This window comes from Tamandua tetradactyla, chromosome 12 (genome assembly GCF_023851605.1).
Source record: "Tamandua tetradactyla isolate mTamTet1 chromosome 12, mTamTet1.pri, whole genome shotgun sequence".
Classification (NCBI taxonomy): Eukaryota; Metazoa; Chordata; class Mammalia; order Pilosa; family Myrmecophagidae; genus Tamandua; species Tamandua tetradactyla.
Genome location: NC_135338.1, coordinates 69,893,860 through 69,917,015, shown reverse-complemented (window position 1 = coordinate 69,917,015; position 23,156 = coordinate 69,893,860). Strand labels below are relative to the sequence as shown.

General features: G+C 38.9%; 1 protein-coding gene and 2 pseudogenes across 3 annotated transcripts; all 3 read left to right on the top strand.

Moving 5' to 3' along the window:
• The first annotated feature begins 1,136 nt into the window (after positions 1-1,136).
• On the top strand, positions 1,137-12,828 carry LOC143652336 (transmembrane protein 202-like). 3 transcript variants are annotated; one of them, XM_077123873.1, is made up of 5 exons: positions 1,137-1,322; positions 1,544-1,799; positions 11,434-11,583; positions 11,885-12,016; positions 12,494-12,828. In XM_077123873.1, exons 1-5 carry the CDS (start codon positions 1,242-1,244, stop codon positions 12,643-12,645), a joined length of 771 nt encoding a protein of 256 aa, XP_076979988.1. In that variant the 5' UTR covers positions 1,137-1,241; the 3' UTR covers positions 12,646-12,828. The 3 variants fall into 3 exon arrangements, with proteins under 3 accessions (XP_076979988.1, XP_076979989.1, XP_076979990.1); XM_077123874.1 differs by having other exon boundaries at positions 1,141-1,330; positions 1,648-1,799; XM_077123875.1 differs by having other exon boundaries at positions 1,147-1,322; positions 1,706-1,799.
• A 3,880-nt stretch (positions 12,829-16,708) lies between these two features.
• Positions 16,709-18,425, top strand: LOC143651589 (calcineurin subunit B type 1 pseudogene; annotated as a pseudogene).
• Positions 18,426-22,255: 3,830 nt separating this feature from the next.
• On the top strand, positions 22,256-22,904 carry LOC143651445 (high mobility group protein B1 pseudogene; annotated as a pseudogene).
• Positions 22,905-23,156: the final 252 nt, after the last annotated feature.

Here is a 23,156-nt window from a genome sequence, read left to right as displayed (position 1 = left end):
TAATACAGCTATGTGCTTAAGTGAATCAGTGTGCAGGCTATGGAACAGGGTGGCACCTGCCCAGTATCTTGGATTGGTTTTGAGCCTTTGTGAGGAGAGGAGATAGAACGAGTAGCTGAGAGAGTTTGAAAAGGAGAACTTGAGATACTCAGGGCACAAATTGTGCTTCTGTGGAAGCAGGGAAAAGTCATTTTCCTCACTTCTACATAGAACCCAGCTGGACTGTAGCATCTAAAAGCATATTGGCTTTTAGCTCCTTGGGCTATAGATACTGGCATTATCACAGTGTGTCCTATCAGCAGTGGTGTAGCATCCTTAAATGGCTTCCTGAATAGAGGGCACTGTAAAGAGGGAACCAAAGCAGGAAAGGAAGAAAAGGGTGAATGCTGCCTCAAGGACTGTGACTGACAGACTGATTCATGAGCCTACAAGGCACACCTGGGACCTTCCACTTAGCATTTTGGCAAGAGCATGAAGTTTGGGCTAGTGATGCATATATGGTTTCAATTGTAACCACAAGCTATTGAGTCCCGGAGACATCTGAGTTACACTTTTTTTCATCTGCTATGAGGGAATCATATCTAATTCCTCCTTATGTCCCAGGATCTAAAACAGGGCATGATACACAGTAGAGGGAAAAACCTGGGGTAGGAGGGAGAGAGGGTACACCATTGAGAATACCAAAGAAAAGGTTGGTTACATTCACAATTTGGCTGAGGTCAATCTTGGACTTGGAGAGGTAAAGGCTGAAAGATCTTGGATCTTCAGAGCTAATTCGAGGGTCAATATTTAGTCTGTAATATAGAGCTCATAAGGAATCCCAAAATGTAATCAAGGTGTCCAGGCCTCATCTGCCTATGATAAGATCTTTAGTGAGTTAGAATCTTGAAATTTTGTCACCTAGAGTAGCAAATTATTTCTTGGAGCCTTGGATACACCTTTGAGGTGAACTGTTAATTGTTTAGAGATCAACTAAAACTGCTTAGCCAGTTTCTGCTGAGAAAATATTCCTGGATTTATTTGATAAAGGTCTTGAGAGGAATCAGAAAAGAGGGGTGGGTACATTGTACATACATGCACATGGTTAACACGATGATTTCTTTTTGCTCTGAGCAGATCTGGAATATGAAGCAGAAACTGAATTTGTGCCATAGTTTATCGCTCCTTTTTGTTGTGCCAGCCTGTGTAAGGAAGTACTGAGACAAATTCCGTGGCAGTTACAAAGTAAACTGGCTGCCAAGATGGAGAGGAGAGAAGATGTGATCTTGACCTTTTACAATCCTGAGGTTCCCAAATTGAAGGGGGACCGGAAATACCAAAGGGTGAGGAGGTACTTAATTGTAGGTCAGATGGAAGGAAGAGAACTAGATAACGGTGGAGCTAAAGTGTGCTGAGAACAGATGGAAAAGATCATTAATATGGGGTAGCGAAAGGTACTCATATATCAAATCCGCATGGGGATATTTGAAGTAGATAAGAGTAGGCGACCCTGGGGATCAGGAATAATCTTTTTGGGTAGGCAATATTTCCCTCATCCTTGTAGCCTACCCTCCCCACCAACAAACATCCGAGTGCCTCGATGCCACCCGAGAGGCGGCAGCATCATGTGAATCAGACACACACCTACATCCGAATGTTTTGTGGCAGCCTCTGTGGTTTTGGCCTCCTAATACTGATCTGCGTGTCCCCACTGAACTGGGTGCAGTTCCTGGTGATCAAGAATGGCCTTGAGCTCTACGCAGGACTCTGGACCTCATGCAACCATAAGCTGTGCTGGAGCCACACACCCGAGACACCCCGTGAGTGCCAATTAATTAAATGCTGCAGGCTTGCTCCATAGTTCCAGGGCTTTCTGCCACATCTTTCTTCCTTCAAGATCTTTTCAGCCTTTACCTCTCCAAGTCCAAGATTGACCTCAGCCAAATTGTGAATGTAACCAACCTTTTCTTTGGTATTCTCAATGGTGTACCCTCTCTCCCTCCTACCCCAGGTTTCTCTCTCTACTCCAAAATGGTAAGAATTCATTTATCATTTACAAAATGCTAATGTGAAGTAATAGGATTGATATTTTAATGTGACTTATAGAAACAGAAGAGAGCTGATCATAGCTGAGAAATAAAGCAAAGTGTCAACTTATTCTGATACAATAGAAGCGAATTTAAAGGCATGTCAGTTTGCGGTATAAAAAAAAAAGGCCAGCTATTTAAATTATTTATATCAAATTCTATGTGAACTTAAATAAATCTGAAAATATAGCACAAAATATTTGAAAATAAGTATCTGGAGCTAGAAGAAATATCATATGCATTAATTTTTAAATCAGAGGACCTTAGAGGAAAGACAACTTCACTGAACAGCTTTTACATTACCCACAATATATATATATTTACACAAAGAAACAGGTATTGTGAAAGACTACATGCATGGCTAAAATATTTATTTCTCCTCCTCAGAGAAGAGGGGGTTCCATATGCTTTGGGGGTAGGAAGCAGCATTCCTTGGCCCAATCTTAAGGTGGAACAACTGTTATGGCCATGGGCTGTGGCAAGTGGAACTAAGGAGCAAGATCGCAAAGCAGTGTATGGAGAAGAAACTAAAAGACAGGCAGACAAAAACCACATTTTCAACTAAAAAGGAAAATTAGAGAAAAAATGTGTAAGAAATACAAAAGATAAAAAGTCAATGGCCTTAACATCTAAAAAGGCTATACAAACTATCTAGGAGAAAAGAGACCCAAGTTCAAAAGCAATTCACAAAACGGAACTCACAAGTAATTCACAAAACAGAAATGTCTAATAAGCATAGGAAAAACCATTTTAATATCAATCACTAAAGAAAGGTAAAGCAAATGAACAATGATATTTTTTTTTTCATGAGTAGACACTGGGTATTGAACCCAGGTCCCCCACATTGGAAGGCAAGAACTCTGCCTGCTGAGCCATTGTGGCCTGCCCGAGATATTGTTTTTTAACCATTAAATTAACAGATATTTTAAAATGATAATGTACAATGTCGCACATTTCCATACACATTGGGAACCATGTAAAGTAGCATAACCCAAGCTATATGATAATGCATGCAGAAACTTAAAAGCATTCATCTTCTGTGACTCAATAATTCCATTTTCTAGAAATAAATTCAAGGGAAATAATTAGAAATGAAGTAAAAGATTTAAGCATAAAATGTAAGCTGCAATTATACTGATATAACTGGGTGTCCAGGCTAACCTCAAACCTTAAAATTATTATCTGAATCTTTAGTGAGTTAGAATCTTGAAATTTTGTCACCTAGAGTAGCAAATTATTTCTTGGAGCCTTGGATTCACCTTTGAGGTGAACCGTTAATTGTTTAGAGATCAACTAAGTGAGTTCTTTAGGTACACAATTATAAATCAAGTATCCATCCCTTATTTCCTTTGTCAACCAGAGCTAATTTGAGGGTCAATATTTAGTCTGTAATATGGATCTCATAAGGAATCCCCAAAATGTAATCAGGGTGTCCAGACCTCATCTGCCTATGATAATAATTCAATGTTATAATTACCCAAATACATTATTGTCCAAATTCAAAGACTTCAGACATTCATGAATTGGATAGCAAGATTTTAGCCCACTCCTTTATGGTGTCCTAAGTTACTCCTGAGAGTTCCCCATGGGCCATTTCAGATGGGCCCAAGAATGTGCCTGCTCAGCTTTTTCTACCCTGGACTCACTTCTGGCCAGCATTCCCCTGACCTGACCCCTCCTGGCCCCAGATGCATGAGGGCTTTTCTGCTGTAGCTGCTTCTAATAGAATGAAGGAGGGTTGTAGGAGGTGGGTGGGTACAGGACACTATCCTCCATTTTAGTACTACATCTCAAGTGTGGAACAGACCCTTCCTTTAATTCCCCACAGCATAATTGAGATTAGATTGTAATGTAAAGGAACGTGTTGTCACAGAAAGTAATTTGAACTATTTTTCAGAGGATGAGGAAGAAAGGGTAAGCCTTTTAGACAAGACACTGGGAATTCCAGAGATAGGAACCCAGGAACTACCACAAAATAAATATTGCCAAGTTGCTATATAGGGATATTTTATCCTGGCACTCCAGCTGGGTTACTAGGGAACCTAGATATTGGGCTGATTTCATAGCCTCTTCTCCTTGGGGCTAGGTCTCTACCCAGGGTCTTTTCTATTCCAATGTGCCTCTTTTAGGCATTTCCCCATGAGTCTGGGGAAGTCTTGCATTGGCCTGATGTCCTGGAATGAAGGCTCAATGACAGCAGAACAGAGGTATAGATTTGGCTAAATAAGTGAACTGATTCTCCATCTTTTACACATATGCCTTTTATGATATTGAGGAAGTTACCTTTGAGTCCTACCTTTTGAAGTGTTTTTATCAGAAAAGGATGTTGAATTTTGTTGAATGCTTTTTCAGCATCAAATGAGATGATCATGTGCCTTTTCCTTTGCAATTTGTTAATGTGCTCTATTACATTAACTGATTTTCTTGGTTGAACCACAATGCTGCATTCCTGGTATAAACCCTATTTGCTTATGGTGTATAATTCTTTTAATGTGTCATTGAATTTGATTAGCTAACATTTTATTGAGAATTTTTGCATCTTTGTTCATTAGGGAGGTTGGCCTGTAATTTTCCTTTTGTATAGCATCTCTACCTGGTTTTGGTATTAGGGTGATGTTGGCTTCATAAAATGAATTAGGTAGTGTTCCTTTTTTCTCAATTTTTTGGAAAAGTTTGAGCAGGATTGGTATTAGTTCTTTTTGAAATGTTTGAAAAAACTCCCCTGTGAAGCCATCTGACCCTGGGCTTTTCTTTATTGCAAGATTTTTGATGAGCGTGGGGTGCAGGGTGCAGGGTTTTGTAGGTGCGGTGTGGGGGCCATGGAGGCAGGCTGCAGCTTGGGTAGGCCTTAGAGCACAGGAGCAAGTGTAGCGTGGGGGACACAGAGGTAGGGCACAGCAGGAGGCAGATTGGGAGAGTTGTGTAGTTGTGCAGGGGGTGGTGTGTCAGCAAGATGTGGAGCATGGGGATTGTGGGGGTGGGGTAGGGGTGCACATGTGCATAGGGCAGGGGCTGTGTGGCACAGATGCACATGTGAATAACTGCCGGGTGTGCAAGGAGGGCACTTGTGCTGGGGGTTGGGGCAAGGGTGTGCACATGCATGGGGCAGGAGTTGGTGCACTGATGTGTGGGTGCTGGGGCAGGCAGGACATGGGTGTGCATGCGCACATGCACAAATCTGTGGGGGCCAGATGCTGATGTATGTGTGTGCAGAGCTCAGGGGCTGTGGGATGGGGTTATGCGACTGAGTGGGCTGGTGGTGGATGTGGCCCAGATGTGCAGGTAAGGACCTGCAGGAGGCAAGGATGGGGAGGTGGGGGGCAAGAGGCTGGACATGGGTGTGTAGGCCCCAGGAGGGGCAGTGTGAGAGTGTGAGCTTGTGTGGGATAGGTGGTTCAGGCTGGGGCATGCATGCATGGGTGGGTGGTGGGTGGGGATGCACGTGTTGGGGATATCAGGTCAGGGGTGCTTTGAGTGTGCTATGTGGGTTGGTGGGATTCAGGTATGTGGGGCCTTGGGGGTGGGTTGTGGGGCAGAGGCAGCATACATAGGTGTAGTGTGTTCAAGGAATGGGGCTTGGCTTACTTCCTAGTCCCTGCCCTCCTGTCAGTGCACTCCTGAGGGCTCCAGACCTCTGTTTCGAAAGAGGCATATTAGGTTGTTTGCACTAGCTGAATGGTCTTTGGTTCTCTGTGTCTCAATTCCTTAGCTTTTGCTGCCAGGGCCTCCTATGTAGTGTAGAAGATCCATGCAGATCACTTACAGCCTGAAATTATTGTCCTGATCATTTTTCTGTCACTTGTCTAGTTGTTACTTGGAGCAGCAGTGAACTCAACCTGTTCTATTCTGTCATCTGCCACTATACTGTATTTTAAATCTCCATTACTGTGCTTTTCATCCCCATAATTTGTTATTTTGTTTTTATACTTTCAAATTTTCCTTTTTGCTCACACATTGTCTTCTTAATATCCTTTAGCTTTTTATGCGTATTTTCCTTCAGCTCTTTGAATTGATGTAGGAGATTTGTTTGAACTTCTTTGATTAGTTGTTCCAAATTCTGGGTCTCCTCTGAACTTTCAAGCTGTTCCTTTGACTGAACTATAGCTCCTTGTTTCTTAATATGGCTTTCAGTTTTTTGCTGATGTCTAGGCATCTATCTTGATGAATTAACTCTGAGGGTCAGTTTTTCCCTCTAGTCAAGAGTTTTATTGTTGGTTGGCTTTGTGTTAAGGCTTCTGTTTGAAGCCTGGTCCAACTTATTCTGGACATTTAGAGTGGCCTGTGTTTAACTGTTCAGATTTTCTCAACTCTTCTTCATCTGTTTCTTGCCCTGTATATGCACTACAATTTTTAAGATTGCACTTTTTGTGTAATTGTTTTAACTCTTGGAGAAAGCTTCCTTTCCTTTGTTCCCTCTTTGGAAGTCTTGATCTGTTTTGTGTTTTTTTGTTGTTGTTGTTGACATTTTTTTATTGTGAAATATAACATATATACAAAGAAAAGAAAGAAAAAGCAAAAAATTTCAAAGTACACTTCAATAAGTGGTTGCAGAACAGATTTCAGAGTTTATTATGGGTTACCATTCCACTATTTCAGATTCTTTCTTTTAGCTACTCCAAAGCACTATATCAATGTTCAGCAGTCATATTCATTTTTTAAATCCTGTTTTCTCTGTTATACCTCCTCCTTCTCCTTTGACCCTTCTCCCAATCTATAGGGATCTTTAGGCAATGTCCATTCTGACTTTTTCATGTTGAGAAGCGGTATTGACACTAAAAGATAAGGGGATGTAATTAATTGATAATCTTGGAAAGGCTGGTCCCTCTGAATTTCAAGATTTATCTGACCTAGGAACCCACTGGAAGTTATAGGTTCCAGGAAATCAAACTTAGTGTATGAACTTTTTATAGAGTCTCAGTTCGAGCCCTACGTATTCTTAAGAGTTAACAGGAGTGAATGTACTAAGAAATGATGATCATACATCTATGTGATGATATTAAGAATTATTGATTGCATATGTAGAATGGAATGATTTCTAAATGTTGTGTTAGTTAATTTTTTTTAATTAATAAAAAAAAAGAGTTAACAGGAGTGATGTTGGTTGGGGTTTAGCAAACCATGGCTATTATGGAAATGATGGGCCGCAAAAGGCACACAAATATAAGAACAATTGGTGTCCCAGGAGGATAAGAGAAGAGTAAAGGGCTGGGAAGATTTACTGATGTTTGTTTTTGTGCAGAATTTTCTCCCAGTCCCCATGATTTGTTTAAATACTCTCCCTCATTTAGTGCTCCCTTTTCCTTATACTTTTCAGTTTCCTCTCCCCATTTTTTTTCTGTGAGGCTTTTCTGCCCCTCCTTTCTTCCCTCTTAGGGTATATTGCACTAGGGAAACCAGATGGGTCAATCCAGAAAGGTCCATTTTATATTTAGGTGGTCCAGTAAACTGCCTGGATTTAGTGAGTGTACCTTCTGCCAGCAGTTCTACCATGGTTTCTTTTTTACCCCTCTTTGGATCCATTTTTATGTGGCACTCTTCAGCAGCTTAAACTGGTCCTCTGCACACTTGGGCTCCTGTGCCTGGATATGCTTGAGATTATAACTCGCTGCTCTGAGTGATTCTATAGTTTGCATCTATGGTAGGAAGGACCCAGGCAGTGCTGCCTCTGCACTACTCCCAAGCTGCATGGGAATTGGGGGAGTGGAGGAGCTGTGTCTGGACTTGTGGCTCCAGGAAGAAAATCTACTTTGGCTTCTATTCAGAATTTGTGGAGTCCTTCTTCATCTCTACATCCTTCAGGGTTCTAAGCAATTGGGATCTGTCATTTTATTAGTTGATTCTGAGGAAAGACTTTTCCAGGGGACGTCTTTTTTTTCTCAGCGATCCCTACTAATGAACTAGGGATATAAATTTATTTTTCTCCATAAGGATTTTTTATATTCTTTAGGTTCCATTAAATGTGGCATCTTTTTTTTTTTTTTTTTTTTTTTTTAAGAGAGAGGGAGGAAGGGAAGGAAAGACAGAGAGAAGGAAGGAAAGATGGAAGGAAGGAAGGGAGGAAGAAAGGGAAACATCTTTAAACATTTTCTTGTTTTATTGTATTTTGTTTGTTTGTTTGTTTGTTTTTACATGGGCTGGGGCCGGGAATCGAACCGAGGTCCTCCGGCATGGCAGGCAAGCACTTTGAAATGTGGCATCTTTATAAAAAATATTTTTACTGTGATATCTTCACACACCATACAGTCCATCCAAACCATATAATCAGTGACTCACAATATCATCACATAGTTGTGTATTCATCACCATGATCATTTTTAGAACATTTACATCGCTGCAGAAAAAGAAATAAGGAGAAAAATGAAAAACTCATACATCCCATACCCCTTACTGCTCCTTCTCATTGACCACTAGCATTGCAATCTACCCAATTTTTTTTTACCACTTAGTTCCCCTCCCCAATTATGTATTTATTGTTTCGTCCTTAGTTTTTTTTTACTCATCTGTTCATGCCCTGGATAAAGGAGCATCAGCCACAAGGTTTTCACAACTCACAATCACACAGTCACATTGTAAAAGCTATATAGTCATACAATCTTCTCCAAGAATTAAGGCTACTGGAATACAGTTCAATAGTTTCAGGCATTTCCCTCTAGCCACTCCAATACACCATAAACTAAAAATGGTTATATATATGTTGCATAAGAATAACCTCCAGGATAAACTCTTGACTCTGAAATCTCTCAGCCACTGAGACCTTATTTTGTCTCATTTCTTTCTTTTCACCCTTTTGGTCAAGAAATCTTTCTCAATCTCATCATGTAGGGTCCAGGCTCACACCTGGGGATCATGTCCCACATTGCCAGGGAGATTTATACCCCTGGGAATCATGTCTCACAGGGGGAAGGGCAGTGAGTTCACCTGCCAATTGGCTTAGAGAGAGAGGCCACATCTGAGCAACAAAAGAGGGTCTCTGGGGGTGACTCCTGGGCATAATTATAAACAGGCTTAGCTTGTCCTTTGCAGGAATAAGTTTCATAGTGGTGAGCCCCAAGGTTGAGAGCTTGGCCTATTAAATTGGTCCCCAGTAATTGTGAGAATATCAAGAATAGGTTTAACATTTCCTCCTTTCTCCACAGTCCCTCCCAGGGGCCTTGCAAATACTTTTGTAATTCTCTGCCCAAATTAGTCTGGGATGTATCAGGTCATCACACTGAACTTTGAAAACCGACAAGATCTCACTCCCTATTCAAGATTCCACATAATTATGGTGTTCAAACAAACTAACCACACAAGTTAAATTAGATGTTGTGCTACCAAAAATATAAATTTTGCAGCGAATAAACATCTCTTCCTTTGGTCTCACACACAAGTTGAAGTTTTAAAATATGGACCATATCATCCTTTGCCCTATATTTTAATTTACCTTAGTCCTATCAAGGTCAGCTCCATTAATATCTCCAGTTGAGGTCTGATCACTTTTTTCATCTTTTTTAGCAGTTGAAGTATGGGAAAATGCTGGCTTTCATAGCTTCAGGCCTGTAGTTCTGAGTCAGGTGTCACACAAATACTTGAAGTTCCAGGGAACAATTAGGTTATATACAAATAGCTCAGCATCTCAGAACTCAGAAATAACAGTTACAACTCCAAACAGATGTGACACTCTAATAGCTTACAATGTAGGAACCTTTACAGTAGGCCTTATCCTGACAATGTATGCTCTCGATTTCAATTCTCCAAGTTTGCTTATTATTGTTAGTCCAAATGAGTGAGGTATCATAATATTTATCTTATGTTTCTGACATTTCTTTCAACAAACTGTCCTTAAGTTTCATTCACCTAGTTACCTATCTCACAACTTCCTTCTTGCAGCTGCTCAGTTGTCCATTGTATGTATACACCACAGTTTCCCTTCTATTCCTCAGGCAATGTACCCTTAGGCTACCTCCATCCATTGCAAATTGCAAACACTGCTGCCTTAAACACCAGTGTGCAAATGCCCATTCCTGTCCCTACACTCTATTCCTTCAGTTATAAACCTAGCTATGGGGTTGCAGGATCATAAGGCAACTCCACCCCTAGCCTCTTGTGGAGCCACCACATTGCCCTCCAGTGGGGCTGCACCACTCTGCTTCCCAGGGGATGTCTTATGTTGCCATGTTGATGATATCCCCAGATATTAGCATTTTGCCTCATTTGTTATCTCATTCTGTGTATCTATCTATTTTCCAAGGATTTGAGAGTAAATTACATACATCATGTTCCTCCAACACATAACATATGTACATTTCCTGATGTATCCACCTTAAATACATAAGTGAATACCTCAAGATATTTAAAATTGGTATAAAGCATACAATCCTTATTGCATTTTTTGCAGTTGCCCCAATAATATTCTTTTAGACATTTTCTCCTCCATTATTCTATTCCAGGGTTATGTATTGCATTTTCTTGTCATTGACTCTTGAGTCTCTTTTAAAAAAAACTGTGGCAACATATATAGCAGACCAATTCTTGAGCAAATGTGAGCTAGGACCTTGGGGGGACTTTCAGAAAAAATAGGGAAACATGTAGGGTGCTAAGTTTCTGCAATTCAATAAATTGGGGCTTGAAATCATTACAATATAAGAATTAAAGTAAATGTGATTTCACTTTGTAGTCACAGGCTCACAAGGTCTGCACATGCTAGATACATTTTAAAGAGAAAAAAACATAAACAACTTATGAACAAATTCCAAGTCCAAATGGGTTAATCTTTAAGCGAAGCAGCATTAATATGATAAGGCTATTTTGTAGCCATTAAAAGTGCTTACAACAGGTATTTAGTGATCTGAGAAAAAGCTTATTATATAATCTTAGAGAAAAAAATCCATATATCTACTACGTACAGAGAATAGAAAAAATACTAGAAAGGAATAAAATAAAATGCCAAGAATGGTTGTCTCCGGGTAGTGAAGTTGTTGCTGGTTTTCTTCCTGCTTTTTTGTACTTCTGTAGTCTTTCTAATGCTTCTATTTAACAGGTATTTCTTTTAGAATTAGAAACAAGAAAAAATTTAATCAGTTTTATAATATTAGAATTATGTCTCTTATAAAGTTAGTTTACATCCAAGTTAATGTGCTAACTCATACAAAAGTATTTGTTTATTATCTTTAGTTTAATGATGAAGGCTTTGTCTTCCTAGAAATAAAATTCTTGGTATCAATGCAAAGCTAAGAAAGAGGATCCTTATTTGTGCCCCTAATGCCATACAAAACTCTGATTCATCTTCCTTTAATCTCATTGCCTTTCTAAGGCTTTATCTGGTTTGCTTAAGAGGACATCCCCCACTGGACTTTCCAAGTCTTTACTTTCTCCTCTTCCTTGGCAGACTACCTCTATTACTCCAGGGCCTTCTTCATCATCTCTGTGCTCACCATCCTCATTGGACTTGGCTGGCTTGTCAGTGCTTGTCTCCCTAGAAGAGGAAGCATGACCACCAACTTGGATCTGAAGGTATCCATGCTCAGCTTCATCTCAGGTACAGACCTAGACTGGTAGGGTAATACTATGGTAAAATTGTCAAGTTAAAAAAATCTCTCTGGGGCTATCTTCCTCAGTATAACACTTAAGCTGCTAGCTGCCTGCCCTATCTTAGTGTATAGAAAACAACTTGCCTCTCCCCCCTCCCCTCAAAATGGGAGTATTTTTGCCAACCCTCAAATGATCTTTTTGATCCTTGCCATACATATGGTCTCTGGAGGCAGAAGAAGAGTTGGGGTTAGGGGCCAAGGTAGATTGAAAATTCTGATGGGCTGTGACATGTTTCCTTCTGGTTCTAGCCTCCTGCTTGCTTCTCTGCCTCATCCTGTTCATAGAACAGGTTCACAGGCATAGGAGGGATATCATGGAGTCAGCTCTCTTATGGACCTATCAAGTTAACTGGTGGGGTGACTTCTTATACATGTCTGCTGGTGAGTCAGTGTATTAGTCTATGCTAGAAGGATGGAGGGGGAAATAATTTCTGGAAAGGAAGTTAGAATCTAGGAGAAATAGCAGCACTAACTTCCTATTCTGAACATTTCTACACTGAGAGGCAGTGTGGTATGGTGGAGAAAGCAAGGATTTTGGCATCAGAAAACCTAGAATTAGTAACCTGTTCTATCACTTACTGAGTCATGTACAGGATGAATAATTTGGCCAAGATCACACAGAAAGTGGTAGAACCATGATTTGAATTGAGGAGGTTCAAGCTTTTCCCTAACCAGTGTGAGAAATGGTATGATGTAATGGGAACACAGGAGGGGTAAATTAACTTTGCTGGTGGAGAGGAAGGTTGACTTCACCAGAAAGAGGCCTTTTGAATGGGTATTAAAGGATGAATAAGAATTTAAAAAGCCAAATGACAATCCATCTGCTGAACCTCACCTCAATTTTTTCTCTTCCCCTAGGGATTATCTCCTTTCTCAACTACATAACTTTCAGATCTATTCCTTCTGATCAAAATGTCACTGTGAGTCCCATAGAGAGGTCAAGGCTAGGGTTTGGTCCAGTGTCTACAGAATCGCCTGCTGAAGATGTAGTGTCAATGTCTGAGATGTAATCTCCAAGTGGGAAAGAGAACTACCAGATGGTGTTGGGGAAATCTACCTACATCTTGTCTTAAAAACAGGGAAGGAAGCACCTAGCAGAGTTGGGAAATGATTGTGCAGATTCTAGGAAGCCCTCCTAATATCATGTCCATATTACATAAGAAGAAAGCATTAAAGCTGATGAAATTACCTTTCATGTGTGTTGGATCAAAAATACATTTGAGAGTCACAAAGAAAGTAATGAAAAATTTTCATTTAAGAAAATTTTTCTAAAAGAAAAAATCAGCATTTAAAGTCACGAATGAAAGAAGCTAGCAATTGATACAGTGTGTGGACCAGACATCTCTGTAGGCATCAGAGCTCACATTGGCAAGCCGAAGAAGAATATCACATTTTCTTTGGAATTTTATTTATTATGTGTGTCTTTTGGCAGTTAGGATGGAAGGCACTTGGACAATACAGTGAATCTGAATTTGAGACCATTACCAGGAATGAAATGAGCATCAATAGAGATAATACCTACCAACAAAGGAAGTTGAGAGGGCTCACTTCTTATGAGGACTGGTACTTTGAAACTGTTACACTCAACTTTGTAAACCCATTGCTTTTCCCTAAGTAGGGAGATACCTTAACTGGACATCTACAAATTTCCTGAAATTATATACAAACTTGTGTATCCATTTTCCTGTGGAAAGGGGTCATCATATCCATCAGATTCTTGTCAGTTTTTTTACCCAATTAAAGGGAGTGATTCCCTAAGCATCAGTTATGTTTTACTGAGCCAAGCTGAAAAGATGTTCCATGTTTTATACACCCTGTAAAACTGGGTAAGAGGAAGGCAGCACTTTCAGGCAATCATACAGTTCTATTGATGGTTAGCTCTCCCTTTCAATTCCAGACCAAATTCCACACCGAAGGTCCTTTCTTCCATGCCAAAGGTCCCTGGAAGTGTTTTATTCCTTTAGTAGCTACCACCATTACTCTATTGACTGAGGTCCATCTTTCTCTTTACCCAAGCCTGCCAATGGCAAGAACTATAGTGCCCAACTTCACCCCTAAGTTTTCATTAAATTTAGAGATTTACTGGTAACCTCGATAGAAAACAAAGGTAACAGACATAGAGCAATTATGTAGATCTTATAATCGTGGCCCCTGATCATCTCCAGATGGCAGCTGGAAAACCATTAAGTAATACTGTTGCTTTTATTCCTATGGGTAGGAGCTCAGCAGTACATGCATACTTGCACCTATGCACGGAGACATGCACACAAACACACACCGCATTTTACAAAAAGTTTATTGTGGTAACATAATATACAACATAATAGTTTCCATTTTAACCACTTTCGAGTATACAGTTTGTTAAGTTGAAAATAGACTCTGAAAACCAATTGCAGAAGAAGTTTATTGTGCTAAGTGACATGCATGGGAGCAGAACTAAAAAGTTATGGCTCAAAGAAAAGTGGCAGGGAAACAGTTTATGTAGATACTTGGAACAAAGAAAGTATACAGAGGGATGGGTAAGGGGAAGCAAGGAGGACTTGAGCTATGTGAGTTGTCTGAGGCAGGATGTCTTGGATCATGGGCCCTAAATTTGCAAAGACAGTTTGCTAAAGTTTTTAAGTAGGAATGGGCTTATCTGCTGAAGATAAGAAGAATTTCTGGTGTCAATATGATTTGTTTATTACAGTTCCTCCTTTCTCATGGAGGCAGGGGCCTTAATTAGCACTGCAAAGAATTGTTGGTATGTTAGCCTGCCTCAGTTGCTTTTTGTTTATTTTTTGTAGTTTCCTGGGTGAAAATGGAAATTTAAGCAAATTAAGATGATTAGTAAAGCTATTTACCATTCTAACCTCATAAATTCAATGGTGTTAATTACAGTCACAATATTGTGCTACTGACACGGCCATCCATTATACAGAACTTTCCTATCATAAACAGAAACCCTACACTCTACACCCATGTTGCATTAACACCCCATTCCCTACCTCTGCCCCCCATAGCAAACTGAATTCTACTCTCTGTCTCTACAAATTTTCATATCTAGCTATTTGACATAAGTGGAATCATACCATATTTGTTCCTTTGTGTCTGACTTATTTTACTGAACATGATGTCTTCAAGGTTCATCCATATAGGAGCATTATCAGAACTCTTCATTCCTTTTTAAATCTCAGTGATAGTTACATTGTATATAAATTCCATGTTCTGTTTATCCATTTATCTTTTGTTGGACACTTGGGTTTTCTATCTCACATACCTCATTTTGACCTGCCTCAGAAACCCTTTTCTCCAGGTTGGCCTGTATTATTGTCAGGAGATCTTTGTTATAATAGACTGACTGGTACCTCCTTACTTCAAATGGGCAGCTTACATTTCAGAGGCTCTTCAGGCTGTTCATGGGCCTTTGTCTGGTTGTAAGAAGAAACATGTATTCAAGGCCAACCCCTTTCCACCATCACTCACACAAAAAATAAATCCCAAATACAGACTAATTTAAAAAACCTTGAGTTCACAAGTTTTGTTTACAATTTAGTCTGAATACTTTAAACATAAGACTAAATTGACAGGCAGATGAACACTGATGACCTCAGGGAGAAGAAATTTGCAATGGGGTGAGGAGAAGGAAGGAATAAGCATAGAAGGTGAAAAAGAAAAAAAAGCAAATGAACACAAAAAAAATCTCAAATAGAAATTACAAAACATGTAAAGAAATGTTCAGAAAAGAGTCAACAAAGTCAACAATTAGAATACTAATGCATTCCAGATGAAAATCATTTGGGGGTATAGTATGATGAAGTCTTTACATATGCTTAAGGAACATATGACAGAATCATAGATTATGATAAAGACCAAAACTTAAGAAACAAAAACAGGTAGAAATAAAACAAGAACAATGTTAAATGAAAAAGAACCAACTAGAAATCCCAGAAATGAAAAAATAGTCATTGAAATAAAAACTCCAGTATATGGGATAAAATTCAGATAGTATAACCAACAAATAGGAGAGAGTATTTTGTTTCTAGATACATTTGTCATATCTGATATGTCTGAAGAAAAGTTTTAACAAATTTCAAAAGCTATCAGTTCATGTTCTCTCACCAACCTGAAATTAAATTAGAATTGAATGGTAAGAGGATAATTAAAAATATTCTGTATTTCTTGCAATCATTCAAAGACTCATGGGTAGAAATGAAATCACATTGAAAACAAGAAAATATTTAGAACTGAACAACAATGAAGGAACTACTACAATTAAAACCCCCAAGTACGTTTATTAAAAACAAAACAACAAAAAATAGTTGAAAGGAAATGAGTTATGCATTCAACTGATGAACATGAGAAAGAACTGATAAACCAAAAGGAGGAAGAAAATAAGTTAAAATAAAACATGAAAACCTTTCAGGTTCAAACAATAACCTAAAATCCAGTTCTCTGGGAAAAATTCAATAGAAGACAAACCACAAGCAAGCCTAATTAGGAGGGAAAAGACAGGCAATGTAGGGAGCTGTGGAATCTAGGTAGTCCACTAGAGCAGCTAGTAATTGTTTGGAATTGTTTGGAGCAACTGTTTGGGGGACATCTGTGACTGAACATACATCTTACATCAGTCTGGAATGGATCGAGGGGCTGAGATCATAGCACAGAACTATAAGTTCCCTAACTCCAGTCCCCAAACTCCAGAGACTCGTGTCCCTCTCCCACTGGCACAGCAGGCTAAGTGTGGAAATACTTCCACATGGGGGAAAAAAACCCTCTTTACTAGGAGCAAGAGAAGGCAGGTCAACCAAGCTGTATTTGGTTTTAATTAACAAACTTGGATGCTGAATACAAGCTCTAAACATAGATAAACCCAGAGAAAGCAGGAAATTAACCCTGGCAGGGAGGAGACAGGGCTGATGAAGAAAAAAAAATGGAGGTGGCCAAGCTAAGAATACTGGAAAAGGGCTGTGACCCCAAGATAAAGGGCACACAAGCCTGTTAACAATTCCAGCTCTTGACTGGCAAACTTTGGGGCTGTCTCTGAAAAAGGGATTTTATTTTATTTTTTCTTTCTTATTTTAAAGTATTCTAAGTAGCTCAGTAGAGAACATCTCAGGCATTTCCAGTTGTTAGACTGGACCAGGCAAGGGTGGAGTTAAGATAGTTTTGAAAGAAGAAACAAATCAAATGAAGGAAATTCCCTAAAGGGCTTAAAGGTAGGGTGAGGATTAGCTCAAGTGGTGGCCCTGCTTGAGAACATTCAATCCCCAGGGGCTGGGAACCAGAAAAGGCTTGAGTTTGCCTTCCACTTCAGTTTCTGTCTCAACCATGCCTTTGGCAGGTTGAGCATAAAAGGATTTGACACCTCTTTATGCCAGTGGGGAGCTGTGGGCTGACAAATGCCACCTGCTGCAGAATAGGAAAAGCACAGAGTCTAGAGTGCCACAGGAAAGGCAGAAACCTGTTGGGTCTCACCTTTAGGGGTACTTATACTGATTACACCCTTCTCCTCAGACCTGTGACTGCCTTGTCTGGGAAAATCTGATCAGGGTCAATCATGTCTGGGGAGACCCTCCTCAAGAAAATGTTCCATTAAAGTGAGCTAGAACCAGAAAAACAAAAGCTGAAAAATTCTGACCAGTTAAACAGAAGCTATGTTAGAGGTCTATAATAAGTTGAACTGAATGCCAAAAAAACAGAGGGAGAATAAAGCCAACCAACAATAAAACCCTAGGTAAAAGAGTGAAAATGATCTCTGGAATAAATTAATCAAGGAAAATCAGATGCCTAGACACCAGCAAAAAATAAGTCATACTAGGAAAAACAAAGATATGGCCCAGTCAAAGGAACAAACTAACACTTCAAACAAGATACAGGTGTTGAAACAAGTAATTAATGTTCAAACTTGCTAAATCAATTCAAAAATCAAATCAATGTCATCTTGTGGGAGCCATGCTGAGTGCTGACACTGTTCTCTAACCAAGCAGGCTGCCAATCCGCCGAGCAAAATGGGAAATGAGGCAAAATGTGCTCACATTTTGATGCTAATGAAATTAAAAGGCTAGGAAAGAGATTTAAGAAGCGTGATTTGGACAATTCTGGTTCTTTGAGGGTGGAAGAGTTCATGGCACTGCCTAAGTTACAACAGAATCCTTTAGTACAGTAATAGATATATTCAACACAAATGGAAATGGAGAAATCAATTTTAAAGAATTCATTAAGGAAGTCTCTCAGTTCAATGCCAAAGGAGATAAGGAACATAATTTGAGGTTTGCTTTTTGTATCTATAATATAGATAAAGATGGCTATATTTCCAATGGGGAACTCTTTCGGTTGCTGAAGATGATGGCGGAGAATAATCTGAAAGATACACAGTTACATCAAATTGTAGACAAAATGATAGTAAATGCAGATAAGGATGGAAATTGAAGAAATATCCTTTGAAGAATTCTGTGTTGTTGTAGGTGGCAAAGATATCGACAAAAATACGGTGGTAGATGTGTGACTCTTTTTAAAGAGCACTACCCAAAACTTTTGCTTTCTTCTCCATTTCTGAAGATTTGCTCAAGACATCCAGGAATGCTCTCTTCATATTTAAATGGAAGTATTTTTCTCTGTGAAGCCACATTTTCCAACATGAGCTGCATGAAGCCAACTAAGTGTCATTGAACTCTTATTCCCTCAATAACTCAGTGTAAAGCAGTGTGGACAACCAAAGCTATAGGCTGAGCCCCCAGTCTTGGAGTTTGTTCATATGAAACTTAACCCCACAAAGGATAGGTCAAGTCTACTTAAAATTTAGGCCTAAGTGTCACCCCGAGGAGAGCCTCTTTTGTTGCTCAGATGTGGCCTCTCTCTCCAGCCAACACAACGAGCAGTCTCACCACCTTCCCCCTCTCTGCGTGGGACGTGACTCCCAGGGGTGTGGACCTTCCTGGCAACGTGGGACAGAGATCCTGGAATGAGCTGAGACTCAGCATCAAGAGACTGAGAAAAACCCTAGAATGAGCTGAGAATTAACATCAAGGGATTGAGAGAACCTTCTCGACCAAAGGGGGAAGAGTGAAAGGAGACTAAGTGTCAATGGCTGAGAGATTCCAAACAGAGTTGAGAGGTTATCCTGGAGGTTATTCTTACGCATTAAGTAGATATCACCTTGTTGTTCAAGATGTAGCAGAGAGGCTGGAGGGAACTGCCTGAAAATGTGGAGCTGTGTTCCAGTAGCCATGTTTCTTGATGATGATTGAACAATGATATAGCTTTCACAATGAGGCTCTGTGAATGTGAAAACCTTGTGTCTGATGCTCCTTTTATCTACCATATCACCAGATGAGTAGAACATATGGAATAAAAGTAAATAATAGGGGGAACAAATGTTAAAATAAATTTAGTTTGAAATGCTAGTGATAAATGAAAGCGAGGGGTAAGGGGTATGGTATGTATAATCTTTTTTTTCTCTGTTATCGTTTTATTTCTTTTTCTGTTGTCTTTTTATTTCTTTTTCTAAATCGATGCAAATATACTAAGAAATGATGGGTATGCAACTATGTGATGATATTAAGAATTACTGATTATATATGTAGAATGGAATGATATGTTAATGTTTTTGTTAATTTTTTAATTAATAAATAAAAATTAAAAAATAACTCAGTGTAGCACTTAAAAGTTCAAAGGACAGCAAGATGAAAAGAGCATATAAATGTGGTAGACAGAAGGAAGGGGCAGGCTTTTAAATTTATTCTTCTTCATCTTTTATAACAGGAAAGTATGTGTATATACATATGTAAATATTTATATAGAGATATATGTAGCTTTCTATATATGTAGTAGTTTGGCTTTAATTCAATATACTTGATTCAGAAACAAAATGATAAAGTACAAAAGTGCCAAACAGAACATAAAAGTTCAAAATCATGGATATATACATTCTTACTTTTATTTCACACAGTTTTATATATAGATAGAAGATTGTACAATTTGTACCAGATGTTAAACCAGCTATTTTCCTTTTCCTTTACTTTTTCCTTTGAGAGATTGACAAAGCATTTGTTAACATCCTATAATTTCCTTTAATTACATTTTTGTAACAAAGGAGTCTGTAACTTTTTTTATGCCTACAAATATATATATCCAAGGATTATTTCTCATTGCTGAGCAGCTTTTAGTTCCTCTTCCTGAGAGGGTGCAGTTCAGTGCTATTGCCAAGAGTTAGTTCTTATGTTTATATAGTGACTGCACAAATGCTGATGGCTGCTTTATTCTGTTACTTCATTCTAGGAGCCATGAAGTTTATTAAATGTCCCTGAGTAAATTTAAGTTATGTGCAATTACTATTTTATACAAGAAGACCAGAAGCTGTCTGTCTGAGGCAATCATGATTAATCTCATGCATTACTTAATGAAGTAATGCATGAAGTAATGAAGTAATGAAGTAATCATGTAACTGCTTAGAATATCCTTTTTGTTGTTGTTTCAGTACATGGTTAAATGATCTGTCATTAAACTTACGTTTGAACCATATTTCCCTTCTATGTTTCAAAAAACTTACAGCTAATCTAAATAACCAGTGATATTTAATATGCGTTCACAGATCTAAACACCCACACATTTGTGATTTAAATAGGAGAAATCCTGTTACCTATACACCACAGAAGAGCAAAATGATATCCAAATTTATATCTCTTTTTTCTTTACCACAGGCATAGAGAGTACATGACAGTTTCTTCCTTTAATTGCCCATATAATTTATAATGAATGATAACTTAATAAATTTGTGTGATATAAAAATAGCATGTCATGTTCCATTACTTGATATTATCCCTTCCCTTTTCTGCAAAGGTACTTTTGGCTGGAAGAAAAACATTTTGGTTAGCTCTCTAGGACAGTAGTCTTTCACTGTAGAATTTTTCTATTTAAAAAATGGCTTTACAATCATGAGTGGAAGAAGGCAGGTTGATGCAAAGGGAATGAATTTTAAATTGTGCTCACCTGTCTGCCATTGCTGTTCCTTCAACTGAATGCTGCACAGCATGGGCTCTGTCTATGAGAGAAAGATCCTGGTGCCTGGTGTTCTTGCATGGAATGGAGTTTTGCATGTAGATCGATTTAAAATGTACCTCTTGTTTACAAATTTGCATAATTAAAAAAATAATGTTGGGGGTGCAAGCGTTGTACAGTGGTAGTATTCTCCCCTGCTGTGCGGGAGACCTGGGCTCAATTCCTGGCTCATGCACTTCCCCAAAATAAAAAACCAAGCAAACAAACAAAAATTCAACAAATGATGCTGCAATAACAGGATACTCACATGGAAAATGAATGAAATGTGACACTGGACATATAGCATGCCAAAAAAAATGCATGCCAAAATAAAGTTACCAAATTTTGGAAATGTTAATGTTCAAACTGAGAATCTCCACTATGTAATTTTCTTCTTTTGGATCAGTACATGGCTTATAATCTTAGCCAGAGGTTTGATCTGTTCCAATGTGAACTGCCATGTGCTCTGTTTCAAGGGGGAACTTGTCTTTTGTGAATTTTTTGTACCAAGGTATTTGTTACAGTATTTTATAAAGTGTTTTCTATTTCCCTTGCTTGTGCATATCTTGGCTGGCATTACAGAAAGTAATGCAAACATTATTTCCTTACTGGGTAATGAGGGGTTTTTTTTCTTCCTTTTTTTAGTTTCTGTGTGTATGAGGTTGGGGGTGCTGTTTATGTTGAATGTTTAATTTTTGTTCTGCATGATATATCATGTGGGATCTTTAGAAAACTTCAAATTGTACGAATAAAAAATATTTGAAACTTGACAAAAATCAAATCAATGAATTCTGGGAAGATATGGTGAAAGATATGAAGGATAAAAAGAAGACATTGAGTAAATATAAAGATGGACTCAAAAGCTTGAAATAACAAATGACAGAACTTTTAGGAATGAAAGGTACAGTAGAAGAGATGAAAACACAATGGAGACTTACAACAGTAAATTTGAAGAGGTAGAAGAAAGGATTAATGAACTAGAGAATAGGACATCACCTGAAATCCTATACACAAAAGAACAGACAGGGAAAAGAATGGAAAAATATGAGCAGGGTCTCAGGGAGTTGAATGAGAACATGAAACACATGAATATACATGTTTTGGGTGTCACCGAAGGAAAAGAAAAGGGAAAGGGGGCAGAAAGAATAATGGAGGAAATAATCACTGAAAATTTCCCAACTGTTATGAAAGACACAAAATTACAGGTCCAAGAATCTCAGCATACCCCAAACAGAATGATCCAAGCAGACCTACTCCAAGACACTTAATAATCAGATTGTCAGAGGATTCTGAAACAGCAAGAGATAAGTGATCCATCACATATGAGGGAAGCACAATATGACTATGTGTGGATTTCTCAGCAGAAACCATGGAGGCAAGAAGGCAGTGGTGTGATATATCTAAGATACTGAAAGGGAGAAACTGCCAACTAGGAATTCTATATCCATCAAAACTGTCCTTCAAAAATAAGGGAGAGGGCTGTCTTGCTCCCACTCTCACAGTCATTGCAGTGCACTGAGCTCCACAGAGACAGCACCATGGCAAATGTGGGTTGGGCAGGTGCTGGGTGACTTTGAGCCTCATGATGAAAAATAACTGGACATGGGCAAAGGAGACCCTAAGAAGTCAAGAGGCAAAATGTCATCATATGCCTTCTTCATGCAAATTTTCTGGGGGGAGCACAAGAAGAAGCACATGGATGCTTCAGTTAACTTTTCAGAGTTTTCTAAGAAGTGCTCAGAGATGTGGAAGAACATGTCTGCTAAAGAGAAAGGAAAATCTGAAGGCATGGTCAAAGGCCCATTATGAAAGAGGAAGGAAAACCTATATCCCTCCTAAAGGGGAAACAAAAAAGAAATTCAAAGATCCCAATGCACCCAAGAAGACTCCTTTGGCCTTTTCTTGTTTTGTTCTGAGCATCACCCAAAAACCAAAGGTGGACACTCTGGCCTATCCATTGGTGATGGTGCAAACAAACTAGGAGAGATGTGAAATAACACCACTGCAGATGACAAGCAGCTTTATGAAAAGAAGGTTGCTAAGCTGAAGGACAAATACAAAAAGGATGCTGCTGCATACTGGGCTAAAGGAAAGCCTGATCTGGCAAAAAAAAAGGGAGGGGGGAAGTCATCAAGGCTAAGAAAAGCAAGAAAAAGAAGGAGGAGGAAAAGATGAAGATGAGGAGAAAGATGAAGAAGATGAGGATGATGATGAAGTCGATTCTAGTACAGTTTTTTTTCCTTGTCCATAAAGCATTTAATCTCCCTGTACACAACTTTACTCCTTCTAAAGAAAAAAATTGAAATATAAGGCTGTGTAAGATTTGTTTTTAAACTGTACAGTGTCTTTTTTTTTTGTATAGTTAACACAAATGTGTCTTCAAATAGCCCTGTCTTGATGGTCTTTTCAATAGTCACTAACCTTGCCTGGTACAGTATGGAGGTTTTAAATTGGCATGGAAATTTAAAACAGGTTCTTGTTCGTGCACAGCACAAATTAGTTA